This window comes from Rhipicephalus microplus, chromosome 6 (genome assembly GCF_043290135.1).
Source record: "Rhipicephalus microplus isolate Deutch F79 chromosome 6, USDA_Rmic, whole genome shotgun sequence".
Classification (NCBI taxonomy): domain Eukaryota; kingdom Metazoa; phylum Arthropoda; class Arachnida; order Ixodida; family Ixodidae; genus Rhipicephalus; species Rhipicephalus microplus.
In genome coordinates, this window is record NC_134705.1 from 15,802,481 (window position 1) to 15,817,743 (window position 15,263).

Sequence of the window (15,263 nt, forward strand, 5' to 3'; positions counted from 1 at the left end):
AGGTCCATCGTATTGCCGTCGTTTTGCCGACAAAGCTGCCAATATTTGGCCAACATTGGGCAATATTTCAACCAATCACATGCCATTTTTACGCCGATGTTTGCTGCACGACGAATATTGGCTACGGATGTACGACCAACATTGGACCAATCCAGGGCCACATTGCAGCCAATCAAATGCCGTTATTACACCGATGTTTCCTGCACGACGAATATTGGCTACTGATTGGCTTGCCATTACGTAACCATTATTAGTAGGTAATTTTTCTTACCGGAAGATGTAAACAATATGCCTCGATGACCCGCTCTTGTAGCTTTGCAGCCCTGTATACTTGGGGCAACAGAAAAATGCTGAGAACTGAAAGCAGTTACTCGATCTATTTCATCTTTTATACCTCATTCCCTTTGCTAACACTAGAAGCGTAGTTTATTTTTTTTACCAATTTATCTTTTGCAATAGCGAGTGCTTTATTTGGTACTGGTATTTGGTACAGTAGATCGAAAAAAGTCGTTAGGAAGTAAATGTTGAAAGCGTATGTCCCCCACTTGCAATCCCCACATATGCCCCCACATGGTAATCGAGAATATTCATAGTTTAGAGCATTTTTTGTAACTAAAACATGGTGATGGTGCTTCCGAATCAGCATAAGCTAGCCGAACAGTGCACCACCGACAGTCTGCAGACTATTTATTCTTTGTTTTTTTATTTATTTATTTGGTACAACAAAAAATGTATACATTGAAAAATATATATACACAACTAAAAGAGGCCCGCTCTACTGCAGGTCAGGTTGCGTTGGGGGCACAGTGACAGTGGTGCTGTCAAGGCCCTGGCTGCTGTGGCTGGGCAGGAAGCCAGCTGCCGCGAGCAGCCGATAATCTGCACTCAGAGTGGGGTTCATCGGGCTGCTCCACAACAGATGCTTCTCTGAAGCGCCGCTTCCTGCCCCCACAGCGATCACCAGACCCTGGCAGCCACCTCTTAATAAAGTTGAGGGCCTCCGCCTGGTCGCACCCTGCTTTTTGGCAGATGACATCTGCATACAAGAACAGAAATACCATGGTACACATGAAGCACTGCAGTACAGAGAATACACAAGGGTACACACACATAAAACAATGAACAAGTCTAACCTGTCACTAATCTACAGAGCCTCAGGTTCACAAAGGCCCTTTTCCCTTTTCTGCCATGAAGGCTGTACAGCACTTGCACGTCATGTGCCAATACAGCCTTCATGGCATTCACACCAATTTCTCGGAGGCCACGTCCCCCAATCAGCAGGAGGTGCTTGCACTGTAAAAAAATGCAAGAAGCATAGATGGGGTGGACGCAACAGCACATCGAAATGTTTTCATGATAAAAATCTGCAAGAAGAGGACACTGAAAACAACAACTTGAATTTTTGGGCATTACAACATTTCATTGTTTTCTTACGCTAACTTCAACTCACTTGACCTAAAATGGTTTCCACATCAGCCCTCTCACACTCAGTGTGAGAACTTTTCAGAGTCCTTCTCTGAATGCAGTTTCGCTGTTATGAAATCAAATACAACACTGTTATAACCCTTAATAAATATTCATTCTAGCTATGAAATAGTATAATTACTTTGTACAGTGCTCAAGTTCCAATACACGTTTCTTCGAGGTTACAATGTCTTTCCCTGGATGTTGACCAGGAGTAGCTTCTATAGGTGAAAAACGATAAAATATGTGGAATTCAAAAAGAAGCTTGGACATGTTTTTAATCAATGCATTGTAAGCAGAGCACAACAAGATAAATGAACATGATCAAGGTGTACTAAGAGGCAACCTTAGAGCGACCAAATCTTGGTCATAGATGAAACTGATAGAAAAATAAAGGTCGCACTAGATGGTCGCACTATTTGCTGTTTATATTTTTCTGTGATGGCCAACAAAGAGGCATGTCGCTATAGAAATCTCATCACAATAAACAAAGGTGCATTTTTCTTCACACTGCGAAATTGGGTGCATGTTAGATTTTTAAAAAAGTAAGAAAACGGCTAACACAAGGCAGGGTGAACTGTAGCTCAAAGTAGAGAGAGCCACAGCGGACACGAAATAGGGTGATAAATGAACAAAATTACTGAATGTCTGTTTTAAGCAGGCTATTGCTAGTCACTGCCCATCAAACACACGATGCCGCCTACATCGTCTGCTAGCTTAATTCACACACTTAATTCGAATTGACGCTGTGGTCCTATCAAAGCTATACCGCGCTCCGAAAATTCTCTCAGCACCCCGCCCAATCCTGCGGTGGCACTTCAGACACCTCATCGCTGTGCTTGAAGAAGAAAATGAAGAAAAGGAAAGAAAAGACTGCGGTGGAATGTTTGCCAAATGCCAATCTGCGACATTCCTGTGCCCCGCTTCGGCTTTTTCCGTCCCTGCCACGTAGAGACCCTTCTCCTCTTAACACTGCGCATGAAGAGAAAGAGGGGAAAAAAAGCTGTCGCAGAGAGTTGGCTCTCGCATGCCGATCTGCAACGCGCCGGTGTCACGCTTCCCTGTTTTTCGTTCCTGCTATGTAGAGACTCTTCTCCTTTCAACACCACGCATGAAGAGAGAAAAAAAAAAGCTGCCGCGGAGTGTTTCTCTCTCGAATGCCGATCTGCTTTTCTCCAGGTGGAGACGCTCCTCCATTCTCATCATGTGCTGGCCACGCTCCGGCTGCAGCGCAGATGGTAACAGTGGAAACACAGTTGTCTTCGAAGAGTGTCAGCACTGGACATTGCCGCGCGCAACTTCTTTTGCCAGGAGAATACTGAAGCCGAAGTACAAATGCTTTGCAAACTGCACGCAAAACTTGTTGACTCGTTGCAAGGCCGACGTGTACAGACACGTATTGACTACTTTACTTAATGACGGATGTCCTGTAATTTGTGAATAAAACTTCTCCATGCACATGCATCACTGCATGGTGAGCCCTTCGCTCGTTTACCGTATTTACTTTATTCTACCGCGCCCTCGATTGTAATGCGCGCCCGGTTTCCACGACAAAAAAAAAATCACTAAGACATCGGTTGCAACGCGCACCCTTTTTTCTCGTTGGCCCGCTTGATCACACCACTCGCGAAAACGACTCTTTTTGAGAGCATCTTCCATTTAAATATGAAGTACGGGGGAAGCTTATGCCTATCTGACGTGCAACAGAGCATTGCTGTCACTTTAGTTTTACCGTGGCCCGATGTCAGTACACAAACTTGCTTCGCCCCCTTTTCCTAGACGGTTGTGGTGCCAGGCATGTCGAAGTAAAGAGGCGTGTGATCGGCATTCCCGATTTGCCCAAGCAGGTAGCCGTTGTTGTGCCGCAAGTTTAGGAGGAACCTCTGAAGACTCTGAAGCTTTTCTTCGTACTCCTCCGGCAACTTCCGGCATATGCCCGTTCGCCTTCGGAGGGAAAAGCCTTTTCTCTTCATAAAGATCGTTAGCCAGCACCTGCTCGCTTTAAAATGGCTCTGCATTAGCCCTTTTTCTAAGGCTAACTGCATAGCCTGCACTTGGAGCAGTTCTGTCGTCACGGGCCGCTGTGCCGCTCACTGCTTAATCACATACTCGCCGAGCAGCTCTTCAATTTGTGGAAACCGACCCTGCTGTGGTCCACTGAAGCCTTTGCGTGAATCTTTGCTGTCGACAATATTCTGCTTTTGTTTCCGCCAGTCCCGCACGCACGTTTCGGGAACTCCGAATGACCGCGATGCGGCCCGATTTCTGTCCGTTCCGGCACACGCGACGACTTTTCTTTTAGAAGCAGCATTGTGGTGCACTCGTCGAGTTTTTGGAGTCGGCCCTACCATGCCGTCGATGCTAATGTACTACAAGATGACGAACTCCTCAGCACACGTATGAAGTGCCGCGCATGGGAAACACATAGGCAAAAATGACCGACGCGCCATGCCGACGCACGTAGGGGGCGGCCATTTTGTAAGTGGCGATGACAATAGAATGACCATATTCATTTTTTTTTTCGTACTCGATTCTAACGCACATGCGATTTATGAACTATCTTAACCGGAAAAAAGGTGCGTGTTAGATTCAAGTAATTACGGTAACTTTCATTATTTTGAACTTCTTTTAATTTGAACAAATTTTCTGGCCTCTTTGAGTACGAATTATTCATATTCGACTGTAGTACAGTGGCTCATGAGATAACCTGACTAGTTTGTTTCCCGAAACACAGTATCTTAAAGCAGTACTAAATTTCTGCATGTTACATAGGCATATTAAAAATCAAGAAATATACACCAAAGCCACAGCCACAGCTTTACTCTGCACAGCTGCCTCTGCTGCCTCCACTTCTCCAATTGTACCAGCAGGCAGCCGGAGAAGGTCAGAGGGGCCCTGTGCTGGCTGGGCGTGCTGAGGCACGGACAAGAGCCGTGCTTCAGCTGTCGCACCTCTTGCAGAACCTGTCTTTGTTGCTGCCGGATGCCAAGTTGGATCCGCAGGATCCGTAGCAATAGAGCTGAAACATACAAGAGTACATACCATATTTACTCGCACAATTTTCATCCTCACATAATTTGCTCACCAGTATAATTAGCCAGCCTGCTTTACTACAAGAAACTTTTTGCTCGCATACTTTGCCCTCCCCAACCAGCCCGAGCCACCTTGCCAGCACACACACAGACACATTTGACTTCATGATGCTCTGGTCAGGCACATCTCTTGTCGAGCAGGCGAGTGCAGTCTTACACAAAATGAACTGAGTGCAAGGTCCCTTCTTCCATGAACTTTTATGCTTTACCTAGAATATCGAACTTGAAAACTGAAACCTGTTTATGTGTAGTCCGAAATGCCTAAAGGTTTGCCTCTTATCTTCCCACCTCTTCCGCGGCAAGAATGTATTCCCGAGACACAGCACAGATGTTGAACGCGTGCAAGGACCTGTCACATCAACTAGATGAGGCAGGTTTTCGCACTCATTTTTTTTTTCGGTTTCGCCATCTGGCCATTGCGTTTTTACCGTTCCTTGTGATAGGCTACAATAATTATATACGAGGCAGATTGCTGTTATAAAGCTTACCGAAGAAAACTGAAACCGTGCTACCGCTAAGCACATCAGCGTGGAGTTCTTCGACATGCAATATTCAGTATGGGAGCCAGCAGAAGAGTGCGTTGAATAAGACTTAGCATAGAAGCTTGGGTGTGTTGGTTAGATATCGGAGGGAATACAACGCAATAGAAGACTGGGACAAGGAATGGACACACACACACATGAAGGGCGACACACACAGCCCTGTGTTGGCATCGCACTTCCTTGTCTGCATCTTACTTTACGTTGGGTTCCCGACAATTATTGGAGAGTACTTATGTTCTCTGGTATAACCCTGTCGTGGGAACTGGTTTTTGTGAGCACTGTTCGGAAGAACTTCAAGAAAATGGGGGCATTTGAACAGGCTTAGCAAACAAATGACAATCCGCTTTGAGACAGCTGTGACAGCGCCTGCAACATATATTCCCAGTTGAGCTTTTAGGCCAGCGATTCCTACTAGCTTCGCACATGACCGGATTGACAAAAAAAGTACACATAATACGCGATTATATACCGCATTTGACTCTGTCTCTTTGATGAACCAGGCAGATACACAAATTTATCCAAAACTCCATTGATTCTGTTGCAAAATTATTCAACAAACAAATAGCAATGTTATCCATGTTACTATACGATTGTGGCACTTTACCATTGCAGCTTTCCAGGAGGCACACATAGTGCAGCGTTAGTTCACCACTCGCAGTTAATTGTATGCAGTAGGTTGCTCACAGCAACTGACTGCATGTAATGGTGAACATCTTGCATGCTTGCACCGCTGTTTCAGCATGCTGGCTGCTTCCCATACGGCTATCAATTGATGTTCACAAAATTGGGAAGATGAAGAAAGACTACACAGTGCCCTCTGGCCACCCAATACTCCAAACCTCTAGCCAACAAACAAACAAAAGAAACAGAAGTATGCAAATGAATATTATTCCTAATGCAGCTGGAATGGAGTGTAGTTTTCACCAATTCTGTGTGTTAAGTCAATATGGAGTGAGTTAACTCCATAAAGTAGCTTTTCTCATAACAGTGTTCACTCTATTGTAACACAAGGAGTGACTTCATAGCATCTAGAAGGAAAAATAGAATCTTCAGTATTTGATAGAAATGTGAGGCTCTACCTTAAAACAACAATAATCTGGAAAAAGAACTCATTACATTCGAAAAAAAAAAGGTAGCACAGTTGATCCCCTTTACAAGAGACACTGATGTAACAGACAAACGGGGATAAGAGGCACCAGTGTGCAGGCTGACATTTGGCCCATCATGCATCAGGCACTCCGTAGATGCGCCTGTGCAGCCGGGAGCCCTGCAGTCAAGCATGCTGAGCAAGACTGTTGACCACTGTACAATGACACATTGCCACAAATTTTCAAAACTTCATTTCACAGACTTCTGCAAAAGCTTCTTACACTCTTGCATAATTTTTGCACAAGCTTCTCTCATTCTTGCGTGATTTTCGTCAGAACATATAAGTGTTGGAAGTTGTATGTCCCCAAATACTTGCACAATACAAATAGCATACATTAAAGTCTATCACTTAATACGTGCATAGTGTAACAATGAAAGGAAACTCACGCATGGTTTGCTCCGAGCCTTCCCCCTGCGGTGCCTCCTTGTGCCTTGGAGAGCACTGTACAGCTAGAGCAAAGTAGCATCAATACAGTGTTAATGGCAGGTTAACAAGACAACAAAACTAAACCCCATATTCATAAATGCTCCCCCGACTCGACTTTCACCCTTCACTTGACAGAGTTGAGCACTGTGCCGCTGCTCGTTTGAAAGCGACGCTGCGCTACTCGAGAATCACAGCAGATTATTGCTGACATGCAGCGACTTTCTCTGCTTAGAGACGGCGCTCCCATCAGCCATCTCAACTGAAGGTGAAGCGTTGAGTGGAGGGACGTTCTAGAATACGGGGGTAAGATTGGTTGCAAGAACACTACAATAGACACACTTAATTTTCACTTTCATCTATATTGTACAGCCACACACATTCTGCATCCTTATAATGCAACATATACATACAGGCTTATAAAGTAAACACTGTAGGCTGCTCAAATAACACCTACACAAAAAATTACCCAAACGTGGCCATGCGCAAAGTAGTTTTATTTGAAACTCACAAAACTTTTGCGGTGATGGAGAATAAATAAGACAGGTTACGCTTGGAGGCACATGAGACCTTCGCAGCTTTCATAAAGTACAAAAAACAATATGATGTGTGTGTGTATGTGTATGTATGCATGACGCTTCAGCCTTTACATACGGTTTCTTGAAAGAATTGACTATGAATTTTATGGCACCTGTGTCCTTCAGCGCAATTGAAAGCCTGCTGATCAGTGTGTGTAATTGTGGAATAGTTACATGGAAAATGGCGTTAAACACCTAAAATCAAATTTTTCTAGCTAGGAAATATGCAGCTGTGTATACACAACACATGCTGCAAAGAGTGGGAGATGACCACAACAGTGATTTGAGTGTAAGCGGCAGTATTCCGCATTCATGCACCCCGCCATTTTCAACTGTTGCCCAAAAGCAGCACCACTTCAGCGTGCTACTTTTTTTTTTACATCATAAACAGCACGGAATACAGCCAGGATGAAAACAACATATGCAATTAAATTTTGAGCACTATTTATGGTGCGCATGATTGATTGATTGATATGTGGGGTTTAACGTCCCTAAACCACTATATGATTATGAGAGTTTTGTTGAAAAAACAGGTCACTGACCAATGTCAAACAAAACAATGACGTTTCGGGACCCGTACGGGTCCCTTGTTCACAATAGAATGACGGCTGAGCAACAGGTTCTTATGTAACGTTGAGCGCATGACGCAAAGTCCGGGAGTACACGTGGTTTAGTGTGCCAGATGATCTATTGATTGTGTTACTTGTCGTCTGAATGATTAGTGATTCGAGGTTCAGTCTGGTTGTAAAATTCTTCTCCGTGGCTACGATGCGTGCGTTGTCCCAGCTTATCTCATGGCCAGTCTTCTCGGCATGCTCTGCGAGTGCATTTGTCACTGTGTGGCTCTTGGCGACGTCATTCTTGTGTTGCATAAGACGTTTGCAGTAATTTCCACTCGTGCCAATGTACACCGATTCGCAATCGGCGCATGGTATCTTGTAGACCACACCAGGAAAGTGTTGCCGAGGGAGAGGATCCTTCACATTTAGCAACTCAGCCTTAAGCTTGCTTGCTGGAACATGCGCGATCTGTACACCACGTTTTCTGAATAGACGGGCTAGGGCTTCGCTCATATTTCGAATATAAGGAATCGATGCACGCTTTTTTGTAGACGATGTGTTATGCATAGCCTGACTAGTTGACTGCAGTTTATGCATGACGGATTTAGTTGTTTTCCTAATAAAAATCTTGGGGTATCCATTCTTGATCAGGTCATCTTCAATGGTCCGGAGCTCCTCCTGCAGGCTTTCTTCATCGGAACAAATGCGAATCGCTCGTTGAACTGAAGACCGAATCACTGAGCGTTTGTGGGCTACCGGGTGGACTGACTCGTAGTCGAGGTATCTACCGGAGTGCGTTGGCTTTCGGTACACAGCCAACACAGCCGAAAGCCAACGCACTCCGGTAGATACCTCGACTACGAGTCAGTCCACCCGGTAGCCCACAAACTCTCAGTGATTCGGTCTTTAGTTCAACGAGCGATTCGCATTTGTTCCGATGAAGAAAGCCTGCAGGAGGAGCTCTGGACCATTGAAGATGACCTGATCAAGAATGGATACCCCAAGATTTTTATTTGGAAAACAACTAAATCCGTCATGCATAAACTGCAGTCAACTAGTCAGGCCATGCATAACACATCGTCTACAAAAAAGCGTGCATCGATTCCTTATATTCGAAATATAAGCGAAGCCCTAGCCCGTCTATTCAGAAAACGTGGTGTACAGATCACGCATGTTCCAGCAAGCAAGCTTAAGGCTGAGTTGCTAAATGTGAAGGATCCTCTCCCTCGGCAACACTTTCCTGGTGTGGTCTACAAGATACCATGCGCCGATTGCAAATCGGTGTACATTGGCACGAGTGGAAATTACTGCAAACGTCTTATGCAACACAAAAATGACGTCGCCAAGAGCCACACAGTGACAAATGCACTCGCAGAGCATGCCGAGAAGACGGGCCACGAGATAAGCTGGGACAACGCACGCATCGTAGCCACGGAGAAGAATTTTACAACCAGACTGAACCTCGAATCACTAATCATTCAGACGACAAGTAACACAATCAATAGATCATCTGGCACACTAAACCACGTGTACTCCCGGACTTTGCGTCATGCGCTCAACGTTACATAAGAACCTGTTGCTCAGCCGTCATTCCATTGTGAACAAGGGACCCGTACGGGTCCCGAAACGTCATTGTTTTGTTTGACATTGGTCAGTGACCTGTTTTTTCAACAACGCCTTTACCTGACCAGACGGCATTCCGTCGAACTCTCGACTATGATTATGAGAGACGCCGTAGTGGAGAGCTCCGGAAATTTAGACCACCTGGGGTTCTTTAACGCGCACCTAAATCTGAGCACACGGGCCTACAACATTTCCGCCTCCATCGGAAGTGCAGCCGCCGCAGCCGGGATCCGAACCCGCGCCCTGCGGGTCAGCAGCCGAGTACCTTAGCCACTAGACCATCGCGGCGAGGATGGTGCGCATGAAAAAAAAAAAGGCCTTTGTACAATGACGAATTCATAATTTGCCTTCACAGACCTTCTGTTAGGCTGCACCACATACAGATTTTTCGTGGCTTTCAAAAGAGATTTGAAAAAAAAATAATAACCGTGTTTACTCTCGTCATGAGCGCACTCACTATGTTACCCTCATTTCAATCGCCAAAATTTTGAATTTTTTTTTTCTTCCACATATTAAACACACACCCTACGTTCACCCGCTGCAGTCCCACGGGCTCCCCCCCCTTGCCGCCTTCGCTCGCTGCCACGTGCCATTTTATTTTTGTTTCAATTTGTTCACGGCACGTCCCCTGTCTTTTTTTAATTATCTGTTGTAACATATGTGGCATTATCTTGTTCCCGAGGTGCCACAGGTGCTCTGCTATGTAGATGCACCATTAAACTAGTATTTTTGATCAACTGTGCATTTCTGATGTTTACCTTGCAAGTACGTGAAACTGGCATGCTTCTTAATCTACGATACACATGTGGCTTGTCTCACTTTGAAGGAAAAGTTAGCATACAATGGTGTAAATGCTTAGAATTTGAAATATTGAGGCAGCAGCACACCGGAGATGATCATATGGTAACGAAACGAGTGCTACCTTATTACTGGCAAGTTGTCACTTACATGTACAAATAAATTTTGCGAGCTAAAAAAAGTACAAAAGCACAGCGAGGCTATGATGTGGTTCAACCTGTGGATTCGCTTCATTTATCACGCCATACGATGAAGCTTCCTTTGGTAAAACTGCCCAGATAAGAAAAAAAGTTTGCTGTCCAATACAGCAATTATACAAAGTGTGCACGTGGATCTCGCAGCGCCTTTTCGTCACTTCCGAAATGCGCCACCAACATGCCCGGGCACCAACCGAATCTATCGCCTACAACTGCCATGTTGTCTCCTAGTGCTTGCACCCGTTTAGTTTTGCCTCACGATGCAAGTTTGAAAAATTATGAGCTGCTAGTGAGGCAAGTTGATTTAGAAGTCCACGCAGAGGGAGCAGAGCTTAGGGTGTTTCTTCGCTGAAAGTTATAACCTGAAATTGAGAACGCACTTTCCGATTTTCCTAAAAGTACCAGCGTATTTGGCTGGTGCAGATTAACAAAAGCTACTTGAAGAAACTTTGCAATATTTGCATCTTCAGGTGACACTTCATTACGGGTAAGTGCCATAGCCAAGTATTTACCTGCAAACAGATATAGCTTACCAAGATACTGTACATACCAACTTGTCCGCAGTTAAAATGATGATGGCGAGGAAGGCGGTTAAAATCGTGATGGCGATCGCGGAGATTTGGTATTGCATTGAAACAAACTATAAAGAATGGGAAACAATATTTGTTCACTTTGAAGTATAGCCGATCGGTTCAAGTTGGGCGTCAGGATTTTTTTTAATTAGTCAATTAATTCTATACACGGTCTCTATCATGTTCAGTGACTCCACTGTACATTAGCGTACAACAAAAGCAAAATACAAAGTGAAAAGTGTGTTAAAGCATACGCGAAAAATAAAGTGATGACTGGCATTACCGCGGCACACACCATGCAAAGTCGCTATCTGCCTTGTATAATATTTTCCTCGACTATTTCCACAAATTGCAATCAAAGAGGCTCAAGCTCAACATCAGCATTGTTTAAAACTCTTGGGGGGGGGTGGCATTGCTACTTTGGTGGCGTAGGCCGTGACAATATATTCATAATATTATATCTCTTGTAAACTTGCCTAGCTCTGCACGACTAATTTTCGATGGGAGCTGCTGCGCTTCGCACATCCACTCTTAAAATTGCGGCTCGAGAGATTTTGAGCTTTCACTTGTTTTTGGGCCAGGCAATTTGTAGTGAAAGCAAGATAATAGGCCCTCATAGGTTGTGGCGGGCAGCCGGTGTACGCCGTGGCTGGTGTATGTGTCGCACATCTTGATTATCTGGTCTTGTATGAAGTGAACGAGCGAGGCCTTCCTAATCCAATGGGCTCGTTAAAGTAAGACAACAAAAAACCACAATGCTTCCACATCGTTCACAGCAACAGACGACGAGCCCCCAACAAACCGCACTGCAGCACGTGAACTGCCGTAGGTACCCAGGGAGTTACCCGGGCATGGCGGGAGAGGGCGACAATGGCAGAAGTGACATCACAAGAACACTATGTATAAAGGGGACATTTAAAGACTTTTTTCCCATTTATAAACTTCGTGCACTGTTCTGTCACAATTTATAGCTCAGAATAGTTGTATCTTGAAAAGGGCACTAATTCATAAGCCCAATGGTTCAAGGATGGGTGCATTTAGGGGGCCCATTCTACGTTTTACTTATGCCCTTCAAGAACTTGCTTACAGGGCCAAAGTCCTGTTTCAGAAAGAACACGCTAGTGCGTGGCCAGCAGTCCGTCAAGCATTAGTGCTGGTGAGATTTGGAAATGCAGCGCATGAGCGTCCTCATCTGCTACTTCTCTGCTGATGCTCTCGGGGCTTACTTGTGAGGCACGGTCCTTCGCACTTTTCATTTTCACACTGTAAATCAACTGATACCAACTCTGCCTTCCATTATTTATTAAACCAATATTTCATGGTCACGAGGACGAGCTTAAAATGTTTGCTACATCAAACCTGAACAGCATTTTGAGTCATCGAAACTTTCTAGTTGCAGCGAGCATTATGCGAAAAATATGATGTGCTTTACGGTGACAACTTGCAAAACACTGCAGCAACGATTAAAATCATGCATTTTTTGTGCTCACGGGAAATCCCTGAAGCAGGAGGCACTGGGCTAGATAAATTGCGCAGCTAAAACACGGATGCGCTTTCCAATGCTCTCATGCGTACAGGCGGAGAAATGGCAGACAAAACTGGGCGCACCCCGATTCTATGCGCATGCGTCCCATTCACAAGTCTCGCTGCCAGTTAGCACCACATGGCTCACTGTCCATGAGCTCGCTTGTTTCCTGTAACAGTGGACCATACGGTACACCTATTTAAAAACGAGGATAGAATGTATATAATGCAGCATCTGATGAAGCCATGACGATGTGTTGCTGATGAAATCTGGAACTCTAGTTAGTACCCTTATTGTTAACCAGCCGACCGACTAGCAAAAAGATTTGCGACTGAAATGATGGCATCTACACCTGCCCTTAAAGGGACACTGAACAAAGTTTTTGCCGCCGAGATTTTCAGCCAAAGCAAAAGATTGGGCCATGAAATTCATAGACAATAATAATTTCAAGCAGAAACTACGAAAACATACTGAATTTAATGAGCCTTTTACAAAATGCCGCGTCTAGCTCTTAGACACGGCGTTTTCTAAAAGGTCGCGACATTTATTTTTCAAGTTTTTTTTTGTTATTCAAGACAAATCTACGGTGCATGGTTCACAGAAAACAAAATTGCCTCGGTAAGATTTCTTTGCGAGCAGCTTACCAATTTTAAGGCAGGAGCGTTGATTCGTGAACTGAAGCATGCGAGTGATCGATCTTGCCTGCTATTGGCTAGGCGACAAAGGCTTTACCTTATGTCCTGGTGTAGCTAATTCACGCAAATGGAGCAGAAAATGTGCATTATCATTTATTTCACCTAAATATCACACGTATGTGACTTATTGTCGGTGACAGGTGATCAGGATGAAGTCGACAAGTTGCAAATCTGAACAAGAATTCACTCGAATGAAAAACCAACCTATACTCACGTGCACGGTGAAGTCGAACACGTCGTCCGTCAATGTTGTCGCTGATGCCCGAAGGAAAAGAGAAGAGGACAAGCGACGGGGTCGTCTCTTTCTGTAAAGTCGGCGGAACTGCCAGAACGGCCAACACAAAAGGCATCGGGTTGACATTCCTCCATCTGGGCATCAGTCGCTCCACCCGGGCATGCAGCTGCTACTGGTTCTACTACTATCCTCTTCCCCGTGCCTCTTCCCGACATTGCAGTGTTGCTGCCATACTCGCGAACCTTTTTAAATTAAAGCACGCAATCATGTATTATCGTGCGCCATACTAAACTTAAAAACAGTGCGCCGGTACATGAGATCACGAAGCGCGGTTCACGCCATCACAAGAGCAATTAGAGAAATGAAACAAAGAAAACAAAATTGTATAAAATATTTTGTCTCAATACGACCCGCAATCCAGTTTCCTGCAGCGGCTTTTGGCTCTGTATGAACGGCCAAGCCAGTGCCAAGCCAAGCTTGCGTCCCTGATCAGCTGTTTGTTTCCATCGAGAATTCAACAGTGAACTGGCAATTTGTTTAGATGATATTGCTAAAGGGCTTGAAATTGAATATTTCTCTACGTACTACTGCTGTACTTTTCCTCTCTGTTTCCTGATCACAGTGATGAGATTGAGGAGGTTACAATTTAGAAAACAGCAAGTGCAGCTCAAGCATTGCTAGTATCGCTGTTTCGGTAATAAAATGTTACAAAGATTTTGCCCCGCGACCTGCTTGCCGTGTTCGAGCACCCAGTAGAAATTTACGGTGCCGCGTTTGAGAGAGTTGAATAAAATTGCAATATTACGAAAGAAAGGCTCTGAAGCAACATCGCATTTTATCAGGCCTACACCTCCCACACCTAGACGAGTAAAACTCGTCGATATTATCTTGCAAAGCTGTGTATAACATTTAAAACACATTCTTTAGCCCACGATGAATTGTTCTCTCGTGTGGCTTCTCCATTTGGTACTGTCATGTTACCTTACAAAGGCAACTTTCCATATTTAGTCTCTTTAGATGTTGCAAAAGCTTGACACGTGGTGTGTATGCCATACTGATAATTCTCCTCGTAACCTGGGTCCGCCTCTTTAAACAGCGTCGCATTTTATTGTTCGCAATTGTGTTTATTTTATACTGTAAGCGAGCTGTGTGATTTCATCAATATTCACGAGTGTTCACTGACTGTACAAACACGTGCGTCTTATTTGGTGCGGTGCACGTTTGTATGTAGCAAAAAATGTCATTTCGTCAGCGTGTGTCTGCATACACTTGCATGCCCTGCAGTACGTGTACATAATTAATGCAGTAAGGACTGCAATGCATAGCCTTGCATGGGACATATATTCAATGCACCCTCAGAGAAATGGTGTTTGTTATGAGCCTACTGTTTATCATTACATTTTTTTTTTCGTTAAAGTTTCATCTCCATATAAAGCAGCTGTATCCAGGCACGAGCTTCAGCAGCTTCCTCGTTGTTCCATTTTAAATAAAAACACCAAGCCTACCCGAATCAATGATCTGTTTGCTATCATTACTGTTATGTGTTCTACGATGTACACAAGGACAGTAGTATACAAAAAATAGGGAAGGAATTGAATGCCCTGCCTGCATGGCTGAGCCGTTTCACAAGATCAGGCGCTGCGCTGTGAAGCTTCCTACCGGCCTGCAGAAATTCAAGGGAGCGTACAATAGCGTGGTTCAAGAGGACTTGTGGGGAATACTAGACACACTGGGTGTAAAAGATGGAGTCACTAATCGTTTAAAGGAAATCTATAAAACTAACAAGGTAGTTAAAAAGTGGGAAAAACA

The 15,263-nt window shown here is 44.5% G+C and overlaps 1 protein-coding gene across 4 annotated transcripts; it reads right to left on the minus strand.

Moving 5' to 3' along the window:
* Nucleotides 1-475: 475 nt before the first annotated feature.
* On the minus strand, nt 476-13,816 carry LOC142765202 (uncharacterized). Of its 4 annotated transcripts, none has more exons than XR_012884097.1 (4): nt 13,434-13,813; nt 6,635-6,689; nt 1,134-4,483; nt 476-1,036 (listed from the first exon to the last, which is right to left on the minus strand). XR_012884097.1 is itself a non-coding variant. In XM_075865834.1 (4 exons), the coding sequence occupies exons 3-4, from the start codon at nt 1,408-1,410 to the stop codon at nt 822-824; spliced, it is 492 nt and encodes a 163-aa protein (XP_075721949.1). In that variant the 5' UTR covers nt 1,411-4,483; nt 6,635-6,689; nt 13,434-13,816; the 3' UTR covers nt 476-821. The 4 variants fall into 4 exon arrangements, 3 of the variants coding, with proteins under 3 accessions (XP_075721949.1, XP_075721948.1, XP_075721950.1); XM_075865834.1 differs by having other exon boundaries at nt 13,434-13,816; XM_075865833.1 differs by having other exon boundaries at nt 6,635-6,697; nt 13,434-13,815.
* Nucleotides 13,817-15,263: the final 1,447 nt, after the last annotated feature.